The sequence below is a fragment of the Gavia stellata genome, chromosome 6 (assembly GCF_030936135.1).
Source record: "Gavia stellata isolate bGavSte3 chromosome 6, bGavSte3.hap2, whole genome shotgun sequence".
In the NCBI taxonomy this organism is placed as follows: domain Eukaryota; kingdom Metazoa; phylum Chordata; class Aves; order Gaviiformes; family Gaviidae; genus Gavia; species Gavia stellata.
This window is the reverse complement of record NC_082599.1, coordinates 28,142,251-28,154,590: the sequence shown is the minus strand read 5'-3', so window position 1 is coordinate 28,154,590 and position 12,340 is coordinate 28,142,251. Positions and strand designations below refer to the sequence as shown.

General features: G+C 37.9%; 1 protein-coding gene across 1 annotated transcript in view; it reads left to right on the top strand.

Annotated features, from left to right (window-relative positions):
- SLC25A13 (solute carrier family 25 member 13) overlaps positions 1-12,340 on the top strand; it is a 77,926-nt gene that overhangs the window by 29,719 nt on the left and 35,867 nt on the right. The window contains exons 5-10 of the mRNA XM_059818384.1: positions 3,510-3,656; positions 5,163-5,301; positions 6,130-6,223; positions 6,397-6,481; positions 8,671-8,755; positions 9,215-9,373. Of these exons, the coding sequence (XP_059674367.1) occupies positions 3,510-3,656; positions 5,163-5,301; positions 6,130-6,223; positions 6,397-6,481; positions 8,671-8,755; positions 9,215-9,373 (709 nt within the window). The remainder of the gene's footprint in view (positions 1-3,509; positions 3,657-5,162; positions 5,302-6,129; positions 6,224-6,396; positions 6,482-8,670; positions 8,756-9,214; positions 9,374-12,340) is intronic.

The window sequence follows — 12,340 nt, the reverse complement described above, 5'->3', positions numbered from 1 at the left end:
GAAGTAGTACTCTTTATAACTGAACCCCAGGTTCTACTCCAGTGGAAGGGATTGTGCTGTATCTGATCACTTGTAGATGCATTGGGATGGAACCCAAACACAAATTTCTATCTAAGTGGAAAGTAAAGAAGCTTTTAATGAGCTGTAAGTGAAAGCTGAGGTAAAACCTCTAGATAGGAAATAATTTCATGAAAATTCCGGTCCCAGCATGCCTGCCATGATGTGCAGATTAATTTTTCACAAAGTCTTATGCTACCTGGGAGAATTCTGGACCTCCAGCATCAAGGGAGAAGCTTGTTTTCTAAGTATATCTACGTTTACAGGAAGTCTAGTCAGAGAAGGTTCTTTAGGATTTGTAATTTGTATTGCAAAGCAGTGAGGATTGTATTTCTTTAAACCTTAATCTGTCTAGGTAAACAATATTGGACTGAAATAGGTGAAACAATAAAAATTACTGCAAGTCAGATAGCATCTCTAAATACTACAACTTTGCTTTATTGTTTTTCAGTTTATCTTTAAGGTGGTATTTTTTATATTGGCTGCATATACACAGCGTAGGTGATGTTACGAACGTCTCATAAAGATTTTCCTGATAAATTGCTAGTAGCTACTGAGCCTCATTTTGAAATGTAGTTAGTCATGCTGTGGGATGTCTCAACTTTCAGGCTTGGAGACTGAGGGAATAGATAGCCTTTCTTTTGAGTTAAACAATTTAAGGAGTTTATTACGTTGTTAGGCAATGTACAGTGATTACAGAAGTGACATCTGTCTGGTTTTTTTGTGACAGACTTTATAGGTGAAATTTAATTTTGAGACTAAATGTCTTACCATGTTATGGTCTGCATGTTCTTGTATGCCGTGTCGCTGCCATGGTCATGGTTTGGGAATGTCATGTGGCTGAAGGTTCCTGTGCTTTTTTCTGCTCAGTGCAACTGGAAAATGCATAGCACAGCTCAAAATAACCGTAGCCTAAAAAGACCCTACCTTTCTGAGAAGGTGGGATGAGTCTTCTGTATCTGTTTGCAGTATGCTTAAACCATTTCATTTCTGAACTAAGGAGGAGGTGCGAATAGGGAGCTCCAGAAGACTCACATTGTTCTATTCAGAGCTTTGTCTTGCTGTTTATCTACAGCTAAGCAGCTCTTTCCTAGCTGACAAGAGTATAAGAGTATGGGCAAATGGCAGCACTGAGTCCTTGACCATGTGTTTAACCAAATGGAATAATTCTTCTCTCTAGTGAGTTCCACATGTATCAAGAAGATTGAAAGGAATCACGTTAGCAAGGAGAGGATGGGATATTTTGGCTTGTACTCAACTGTAGTACTAACAGCCTTTTTGCAATTAGCTGGGTGATGACAAAAAACATACACTTAACGTATCTCTCTGGAACGTGAGCCCCTCTTTGCTTCTGTGGCTGAGACATCACTGTCAGCCAAGGTCCCACTGACAGTATACGTACCTCCAAACTTGCTGATAGGTGTACACAGATGGCAACAGATTGGACTTCTGCAAGCGGTGTCCAGGTTTTTTACTGTATTTTAGTGCTGGATTCTGCCAGCACAACACTGCCAGCAGTTTCAGTGGTTAAAACAAATTGAATGAGGGAAGAAGAAAGCAACATTCACAGTTTCCCATGTACTCCTTCTGCTAAATTTAATTTATTTTTTCTTTGGTGATACTGCCACTTAATGACAAACACTTTTGTTCATTTATTCATACGTTTCCACCTGCCAGGTGGTGAGTATTTAGGGATATAAGAGTTATTATACCTAACTCCTCTTCAGAGCTCTCTGCCTCCTGAGTAGCTGCTTGCCCCAAGCTGACAAAGTTTTTTTGTGTTCCTGTGCTCCTCCCACCGTAAACCTCCCAAAATTGCTTGCTTCCAAATTTCTGTTGAAATTACAGTCACAATTGGAGTGAAGCGAGAGCTTACATGGCTGCATCCAGCCAGAGTGAATATTATTGCTGAATTGTAGCACCTCCACATAGGGGGCTGTAATTTAAAGGAAACGTGACAGAACTGAAATTGTAACACTTCAAATTATAACCCCCACAAACGTTTCTCATCAAAAGCAGAAATTTCTGAATAACTCTGTGCATGAAACGCAGTGTTGAAACATTGATCAGTCCTTTCTCCCCCACCCCTTTCCTCCTTCTGCCTAATATATTAGGAGGGATGGCAGCTACAGGCCTCCAGCAGGTCTGATCCTATGCTGGCTGCATTTGCCTTTTGCCCTTCACTCTCTATTCCCTTGAATGCTGCTGTGAGATAAATATCAACTTACAGAAGGTCATATTCACCGTGAACACATTGTGCTAGTGATCCTTGACTAGCCTGAGTCTTGGCTTAGTATGACTTTCAAGGCATATATTTGCAAATATAATGGAAATAATAGGATAGTGTCAGGGTCCACTGCAAGACTTGCTTAGTATTGGTGACATACTTTTGCTCTGATTCCATTTTCTGAATAACTGATTATGAATATGTATTCAGACTAAGCACTGTATTTCTGGTGAAGAAGTTTCTATAAACCTTGAAATGTAAAGGGCGGACATGGCAATGGTTTGTTTTCCTCCATTCAGCAAAGAAATAGAGATTGGGAAGTCTAACTGCATCACCAAAAGGTATTTCTGGTTTTGGCAAACCTGTAGAACTGAACAAAAAGTTCATATGTATTATCAAGTTACTTATCTGTGCAGGATTGTTCCTTTTAAATGAAAAATAATAAAAAAAAGAAAGTAGTCTTAACAGTTATTTATGAAGAAAGGGTGAAGGTCACAGTAGGAAAAGATCAAAACTTGAGAGATCAAATGCCTTTTTTCTCCCCCCTTCTCTCAGGGGTACATTTGAATCACAAAATGAGATTATCAGGTGGTTGCATCAGATAATGCTTGTGATTGATCTCTGCCTGTTACTACTGCTGAAATATTGAGAACTGATCTTTAATCAGTTGCAATACAAGAAGTTCTAAATTAAACTGCTGGTGTCTTTTGTAGACAAATAACGTTATGTTTTAAATGAGGATGCTTTTTGAGGGAATGCTTTCAAGATTAGTGTGTGTCTACATGGAAATCTCCGATGATTGCATTATCCTCATTCAAGGAGTAGCAAACGCATTTACAGAAAGTATTTTGACCTGCTGTGACACATGCAATAAACTGGATAATACACATCGTGCAACACTTCAACATTCATGAGTGGAAGATTACTTGCACTGGTGTGTTGATATGTGCCCTCCATTTCTCAGTTAAATTAATTGCATGACCTAATGTCCAGACAGCAGAGAAATCATGATGGTTGTCGTAGATAGTGAGCTCAATGATAGAGACCATATACGCCACCGATAGAAAAGGCTGAAAGTTACACATACAATATCCAATTAAAATTAGATTACATGTAATTGTCTTTTGTTAAGTATGAGATACCTTGTAGGACTGCATTATATAAAATCTAACTATTAAGGTGATGATTTTGAACCTAACTTTTTTTTTTCCCCATATGTTTTCAGGAGATACAGTTAGAACATGCAAAACAAGCTTTTGTGCAGAGAGACAATGCTCAGGCTGGAAGAGTCACAGCTATGGACTTCAGGGACATTATGGTCACTATCCGGCCACACATGCTGACGCCATTTGTAGAAGAATGTCTCGTAGCTGTGAGTAGTTCTGATATCCTCAACCACTATATGTGGCATGTAGTCCATCTTACGGATGCATGTTTTTAAGTTTAGCAGTTATTATCTACACATGTGAAAGTTAACCCTTATTGCAGAATATGTATCCTCAATGTTCCTGGTCGCCTGAAACAAAAGGCAAAGCAGCTAGATGGACTTTAGTAATGGCCTACAAATGTAGAGTTTGCCTGACTATTTCCAGACAGTCCATCATAGTAGTGTGTGTCAAATATGTCAAAATGCCATTGCATCCCACTTAGAAAGTCATCCTCAAAGGACTTGCTTTGTAAAGTCAATTCTAAGCTCCTGAGCGTAATTTCCAAGCACCTGGGACAGTGTACAAAGTGGAACATCACCCAGGGACATATATTAACTGATAGTTGTTACACTTGAGTGTACACTTTTTTCAGCTTGAAGTGTGTAAACCAATTAATTATTATGATTCTGCAATTTCACTGAAGGGGAAAAAAAAAGGTACATTCGGTTTTGAGCACAGTTTCTAATCTTGGGAACTTGAAGTAGCACTTTCCAAGTAATCCAGAGTATGGCCATATCCAGGCTTAAAGAAATCTGTTCTTTGAATTGCAAGGGAGAATTCCAGGGAGATGTGTGAAGTGTTGAGAACTGCAAACTCTGGACAGAATATTGGAAGAAGCTTACAGCAAAAAGCATAGTCAGAAGACTTAGGGACTGACAATGAGATCTGATACTTCTCTTCCTCGATTTTCTCCTCAGTCTTGTTATCAGCTTTCCTGGGTCATATACTCTGTCATAAAACATAAGATAAGATTTTTGATTCTCCCTCAAGGTCAATTAAATTTTGGCAAGCTTATGCATTGTTTTCAGAAATTTGCTTGATCACCGATCTTATACTTTAAATAGGGAATTGATCCAATAATTTTTCTGTGTGCAGACCCAACACGACTTTAAAATAAAGGTTTAGCCTTAGTTCTCATTTGAGAATGAATAACTGTTTGAACCTTATTGTTCCCATTTTGTTTGACTGCATGATATAAGCCTGAGAGCTTACTGCTGGTTTTCCATGACTTGAAATGCCTGTGAATTTCAATGTTTCAGTTGACCTTTTTCAGAATATGTTTTGATTTTGTTGAAATTTTCTGTATAGTAATATACTTTACATGTAGAAGTAGATTTCCTCATTACTAAAAATAAGCCAACTTATGAAACATTTCCAACTGAAGCAGTACTGAAACTTGAACTTTGTAAATTACTACTGGTTATGTTGTTATAATCCTGCATATGTATTTGTTTAGGTTTGTAGGGTAGGGAGAGTTTTACATTCTGGTCATGATTAGTTTCAGTAACATAAGAACATAGTTTTCTTTATTTTGCAGCTTTTTTAAAAAAGCAACCCTGTGCTACTGTCGCTCTTGTAAAATAAAATTGTTTGAAAACTTTTATTTCAAGATTTTTCTTAGTCTTTAACAGTCTCCTTTCTCTTTCCTTCTTTTACTGTCTCTACTCTAGGCTGCTGGAGGTACCACTTCCCATCAGGTCAGCTTTTCCTATTTTAATGGATTTAATTCTCTCCTTAACAACATGGAGCTCATTAGAAAGATCTACAGTACTCTGGCTGGAAATAGAAAAGATGTGGAAGTCACTAAGGGTTGGTAGAAATGTTTGCAGTCTGGAAGTTCCCTTGGGTGTTTGGTTGGGGCGGGTGGAGGGAAAGTCCTCATCTGTATGCTTTTAAATCAATGGGAGGGGGAGAAAGCCTTCCTCGTTAGCATTCCTTGGTACACCACTCAGTTTTGTACACTCCTGTTGGAGTCCACCCTCCAGGTTTTTCATTTTGTTTCAGTCAGAAAAAGGTCCTAGTAAACTGGTGGTGGGGGCAGGGTGAGGAAAGTATGTAAAGATATTTAAAAGTTTAAAAAAATTCCTAGGACTCCTGCCAAATTGGCAGCCTATTAAAGTGACCTTCAAGGGTAGTTGAAGAATTCCATAAACTTGTATCGGCGGCATAGTAAGCTGATCTACAAGCTTGGAACAAGATGTTATCTGCTATATCTAACCACTTTTATAGAGAATTCCCTATGCAACGCCAAAGTTTCATTAATGTGGCCTACTGGGACTATGCATGAAAAGTTCCACATCTCTTGACTCCTGGTTTATTTTTCTGTTTGCTTTTTATTTTCTTTTTTTCCCTCTGACCCACAACTGATTGATACCGTATGTCAAATATCCTAAATCCTGCTCATAGCGCTAAGCTTTAGGACCAGAGAGTTGTACTTATTTGCATGAAGGATAGACCATTTAAAACATACATTTATGTAGTGGCAGGAACAATTTTGTGGTGGGTCACTTTTATTCCCCTTCTTTACCCACCAGCATCTTCTACTTAATGTTAAAATACAAAGCAACTTTGGGGTGCTCTGGGTTATTTGTTCTGGTTTGATTAGTTTTTCTTTTCTGTATTTTTGTTCTGTTGCAGAGGAGTTTGTTCTGGCAGCTCAGAAATTTGGTCAGGTTACACCCATGGAAGTTGACATCTTGTTTCAGTTAGCAGATCTATATGAGCCACGGGGGTAAGTGGAGAATTATCTATCCTCTCTTTCCTTTCCTCCTCTCTCCTTCTTAGAAGGAGTGGGAGGTGGTGTTGGGGAACAGGATAGTGTAGTGTAGTGGTCACGTGCAGGTAACTTCTTGCGATCTGAAAACCCGTCTCTAAGCAAACGCTAAGCTGAATTAATTTCCTCAGGCGCATGACATTAGCTGATATTGAAAGAATTGCTCCTCTGGAGGAAGGGACGTTGCCCTACAACCTGGCTGAGGCTCAGAGACAGGTAAGAACAGAAGCCAGTGTGATGCTATTTGTTTCCAGGGGCATGTAAATAGATAGCCAACCTCCTTCTGTGTTGTCAGCTAAGTTGCTTTTCTCTTGTGTTCTGTCATATCTGTGAGGAGTAGCTTCTTGTTAGAATTTATTTTTAACCTGTGTCTGTCCTCTCCATCTCTTCTCTGTGCCCCTTTCTCCTGGGCTGCATTTTGACAAATTAAATGTAATTGACTTTGGAAAGATAAAATGTGTGTGAGTGTCATCCAGCCATTCAGTAAATATTAGGTGTATACCTAAGTAAGGTGTTCATGTTTAGTGGTTCTGTTGCTCTCTTTTCTTTTTAATGAGGAAAGAAAACTTCCTGCTTCGAATACGGATGGTAAATTCAGCATCTAGCCTATTAAATGGCAGCTCTGGTTCTGAACACAGATGCACATTTCTGGGTTCAGAGTATTCTCTGCTTTGCCTTATGCTCTGCTGAATATCAAAATAGGAGAGATTATGTTTAGTCTACTATCAGAGTTTCAGTAGAAGCATTAATATTCTCTGCATTTCCAAAAACTAAAGGATATTGACTTTTGATGGTATAACAGAAAATTAACTTTTCTTGTGTTTGAGGCAAAAAGAAATAGGAGTGTTCTTTAAATGCCAAACCTGTTGATTTTTTAGCTTTCATATTGTTTTAGCATATCTTATATTTTTATTGACACAAGTTTCTATACAGATACGTTTAAAACTAACCCTCCGTTTCTGTTTCTCTTTCTCTGTCTCTATTTTAAGGCAGTCTTAACTTTGTGTCTTGTGAGACTAAGGGGTTTTTTTGTTGGGTTTTTTTTTCCTGCTCTGGGTCTATGCAGAGACGCCAGTTTGACCACAATGAGTTGATGCAGCCTACATTTTTAGGACTTACCAGGCCATAAGCCAGGCTTGTGTGTGTGTGTACACGTGTGTCTCCTTTGCTTCTTTTTCTTCTTCTCTTCCTTCCCCTACATGTGAACACCCCCATCACCACTCCAAGACAGTATCTAGGGTGGCGGTTTACTGTTTGTTTGAGCAGTGACTAAATATTAACTATGCTGGGATGAATTCAAATGAGTTGGCACCCAAGAGCTCACCATCTATTCCTAGAAGACTCCTAAAGGAGCTAAAAGCATTTGCATTGGACGGAAAATCAAGTAACTTAAGTCACAATAGGTGGCAGTAAAATATAGCCAGAAATGAGATGGTGAAAGTAGCAGCTTCTACATTTTTTTCTTTGGGGCCACTGTCTGTGCTTGTATGATTTTAAGAGGCTAGGACATACGAACATGCTTAAATTTTACCATTTCTTCTGCATATGTGTTCTATCTTTCTTTTCATTTTTCCATACAGTTCTTTTTTAATGTTAGCTGCTTGATGCTGAGACTGTAAAGACTTTCATCTACGTTGATACCTTCAATTTATTTTCTGGCCAACTCCAGCTACATTGGAATGTTAGCTAAAACCTTAACATATTTTCATGAAAAAATATATCCATATTTTTATTTTGTCATTTTACTTGTCATATCCTAAAAAAAAAGTATTACAAAAAGCGTTAGTAAGTATAGAAGACTTAACGCCACTGCGGAACTTCTGTTTTCCTAATTATTTTCCTTCATTAGATAGCAATTTTAAATCTGGAGCACTTCTGAAATTTATTTTTCATTTGGTTGAATCTAGCACTCATAGACTGTGAGAAAAATGGAAGTGTGGGACTCCTTTACGAAACCTTATTTTCCTTTAGCTAATATGTATGAACAATGCTTGCATACTTGTTTTGATAGCCTGAAAAGTAATAGGTATACCTGGTTTTGGCGAGAGTATAAAGAAATTCCAAACCGGAGTTGCTTTTAGCTGTAGAAAATTAATTACTTAAGATGCAATATGTGTGCCCTCATATGCACATTTGGACCATTGATTCTGGAGTTGTATAATTTTGTTGTAGTACCAGCCTTTCTTTTCTTTGCTATTCCAATCTGAAGAGGCTACATTATATGGCACTTAGAAATCAGTGGAAAAGAAATAATGATTGAAAACAAAATCCTCAGTGTATTGTGGGATTTCCTCCAGGTATCTTTATGCTTATATCTGTCTGATCATGAGATGTTCTCTCATGAAATATGATGTTCTTCATTATTTTTCTTGTCTTTCCTTTTGTTTTAAATCCTGCCTTGACAGAAAGCTCCAGGCGATGTGTCTCGACCTGTTCTCATCCAGATTGCAGAATCAGCGTACAGGTTTGCCCTTGGTTCAGTTGCTGGAGGTTAGTCATGGCTGAGCAAAAGAATATTCATCTTCACTGTTTAGGTTTTTTCTTCTTTTCTTCTGCCCTTCTTCCCCTTCTGCCTTTCATTTAAGCGTGGAAGGCTTCTCAGTCTTTCCCTTGAAGCCATGTCTAAGGGGTGGGATGACTATAGGATGGAAGGGGAAGAGGTCATCTGGTCTATGAGAGTTTTGGAATTTATGAGCCATTGGAGTTTGCAGGTGGTGTTGCTACCTGATTTGTCACCAAACCAGTTTCAGAAGAATCAGATTAATAATGAGGTAGGGCCAGGAAGTGCTTTTGGTTAAAGCTGTGGGAGGTAGTTTAATGTATCCAGAATATATTGTGGAGAAGAAAGATACAACTGATATTTGAGATATAAAAGTGGAAGATGACAGTTGCAGTCAAACACTGCAAATGCAAAATCATGTTTTCTCATAACTGTATTTTTATTTGCAGCTGTTGGAGCCACTGCAGTCTACCCGATTGATTTGGTAAAAACTCGAATGCAAAACCAGCGCTCTACAGGCTCTTTTGTGGGAGAACTTATGTATAAAAACAGTTTTGATTGCTTCAAGAAAGTGCTACGTTACGAAGGCTTCTTTGGGCTTTATAGAGGTAAGTTTAAAAGGTGGTATACACTAATGATGAGATGCTAATAAGAGTTCAGTGGAACTCTGGATTTTTAAGCCTATTTTGTTAAGACTTCAATTTTGCCTGGTTTGTGCTTTTGCTTCTATTCTGCTATAGGTGAAGGGTTTGCAAACTTCTTGATAATTAAAACCTCATTGTAATGAGAACATTTCTGTAGGGCCTTTCTGTTCTTTCCTTCCTCATCTGCAGTAGGGCAGCAATAGCAGTTTCCTACAGCAAAAATACACTATTAGTCAAGTTTTCATTTCCTCAGCAGTCCTTAGTACCAAGAATATTTTGTCCTGTTTGGTAGAAGTTAGATCATCCGTTTTTGTTTTTTTTTGTTTCAGTGTTCTTTCTTATCTGTTTTCTTTCTATTTAAAAACATTAAAACATAGAGAAAATATGGTACCTTGTTATTAACCAGATCTCCTTTTGTGATACCCTTTGTGACCAAAAGGTTCCTCTGAACCAGTTGCATGTGCTTCACTAATCATTGGGAATAGTCATCTTTATCAAGTTTTATGTATACCTCATTTTAGCTTGTGAACTGTTGAGCTGGCCAGAGAGATTAGCTGGGTTTCAACCCACTTAGCTTTATATACATAACCAATACACCCAAGCTGTGAAGTTAGGTGTTCCAAGCTCCCTTTGTAGTCAATGGAGAAAGCTCCAAAAGCTCATTTACTCTGTTCAGGATATAAATCAACCTCAGTTTGGGTATCTTAGGTAAGTTAGATAGTGCAGTTAGATGGTGGCGCTTTTTTAATTTTGTCCTTGTCCCAGTTATGGCATTAATGGTGTAAGTTCAGGTAACACAGTAGTAGTCATAAAGAATCATGAACTGCATGAGACTGCAGTTCTTCTCTGTCACAGGGATAAAGCAAATTATATTTCTGGTATCCCAATTATTGAAATCTCTTATCCCCCTCTGCCATATTCATTGGGGAGGATTTGAACTTGTGTTACTTACTTCATTTTTAGCCAGCTTGCTCAGAAACTTTTTTTAACTTTTGAAAATAAGAATACATAATGACAGAAAGTAATTGCTAGAAGCAGTTGAGTCAGGAATGAAGAATGGGGGATTTCAGTAAAATATTGTTCTGATCTGGCAAAGCTATACACACCCGAAAAAAACCTTAACAGTTTATAAGACAATATGTGATGAAGCAACATTAAAAGTAAGTGGTGTGATACATGTGCGCTCCTTAACATATGACCTGAGTTGCTGTGGGTTGGCTAAGTAGCTCCCCTGCAAAATACAGACTTTGTAATTATTTCAGCACAACTGGAGATGGGAAGGATCTGTTATTATTGACTGAGTTTGACGCAATTTTTTGAGTAGGCCCAGTAATTTAATAAGGAGTATTGACATGGTTTCTATTTTGTAAGGATTTATAGCAATCAGAATCATAAAAAGTCCCAGTTATTGGCTAAAGAACAAAATATATTTCCTGCAAATGTATATCAGCTTCTTCCAGGATCCTGAAAGAATCACAGAATCATAGAATTGTTTAGGTTGGAAAAGACCTTTAAGATCATCAAGTCCAACCGTTAACCTAGCACTGCCAAGTCCACCACTAAACCATGTCCCTAAGCATCACATCTTTTAAGTACCTCTAGGGATGGTAACACAACCACTTCCCTGGGCAGCCTGTTCCAATGCTTGAGAACCCTTTCGGTGAAGAAATTTTTCCTAATACCCAATCTAAAATAAAAAATATAATATATATAGTATTATATTTATATATTATTTATATAATACAAATAAAAAAATATATGCAGAATTCCACTATTATCTGCTTCTGTCTCATTGAAACTCTGAAGCATCTGGAAAAACAAACCTCAGAAATGTCATAAATGCATATTCTTAACTCCATTTGCTTGTTGTGTTTTTGGAGTGCTTTTTTCATTGCCAAATTTGGGGAGCTTTAGGAACCTTCATCAGTATAGCTTGTCTTTCCGTTCCCCATCCCCTTTACTACTTTTCAGTCTTCCAAAGAGTACTGAATAGTGAAATCTCAAGACAGTTTGGTGGAGCTGAATTTCTAAACCCAGGGCAATAATCTCATTTCTGTATTACATAGTAGAAATTGTGTGATGGCAAAGAACACCATCGCTTCAGAGGCAAATTGAGACCTGTGTTTCTACAGATTCTCTACTTAAAGGGCACCCTGTTTTAACTTCTCTTTTTAAAGAGTCAAACAGAGAAAACTCATTAAAAATGTGGAGCTTCCTCTGTGCAGTTCTGCTAATTCGGACTGTTGCTGGATTTCTAAGGAGATCGTGTTGGAGAAAGTTGAGCAACTGCGTGCAGAGTTAAGGTTTCTGGTTAAGCTTGATAGGGCAAGAAAATTTGAAAGTAACATTTTCTAGATAAGTATAGTCACCCAGTTTAATGCAGTAAAGTTATAGCAAGAATCATCTCGTTCTAGTCTTAAATACTACACTAGGTAAGACTACAGAGTACATTACTTTTTGCTGCTTATTGGTAACTCGTATTCTTTCTTACACTGTGGTGGGTTCAGGGTTAAGTAAATGTGGGGATTTTCCCCCACTGGAGGAGGGAGTAGTCATTGGTAGAATTCTGCTTAGCTGAATAGTGATGCAAAACATTTTTAAAAAATTGTAGTAGAAACGTTTGGAGCAGTGGTCTCTTTGTTGTGCTGCACTGCAAGAAAGCAAGCCGGAATCATAAACGCTACTCTGAACTCAGCCATTTCAGATGATATTTTTAATGCAAGGCACATATTTCCAGCTCGTGAAGTAAACTGATTTTTCTTTTTTGTATCATTATTTTATTCCAAACTTGAAAAGGGCAAAACCACCATGTTCTAAACCACCATCTCAGATAAGGATAAATTACACCATCTTGTGGATATGAAGAGAGCACTAAATTTTGTTTAATGTGAATTTGGTTCTAAGAATAATCAGTGTTTCCACTGTGAAGAT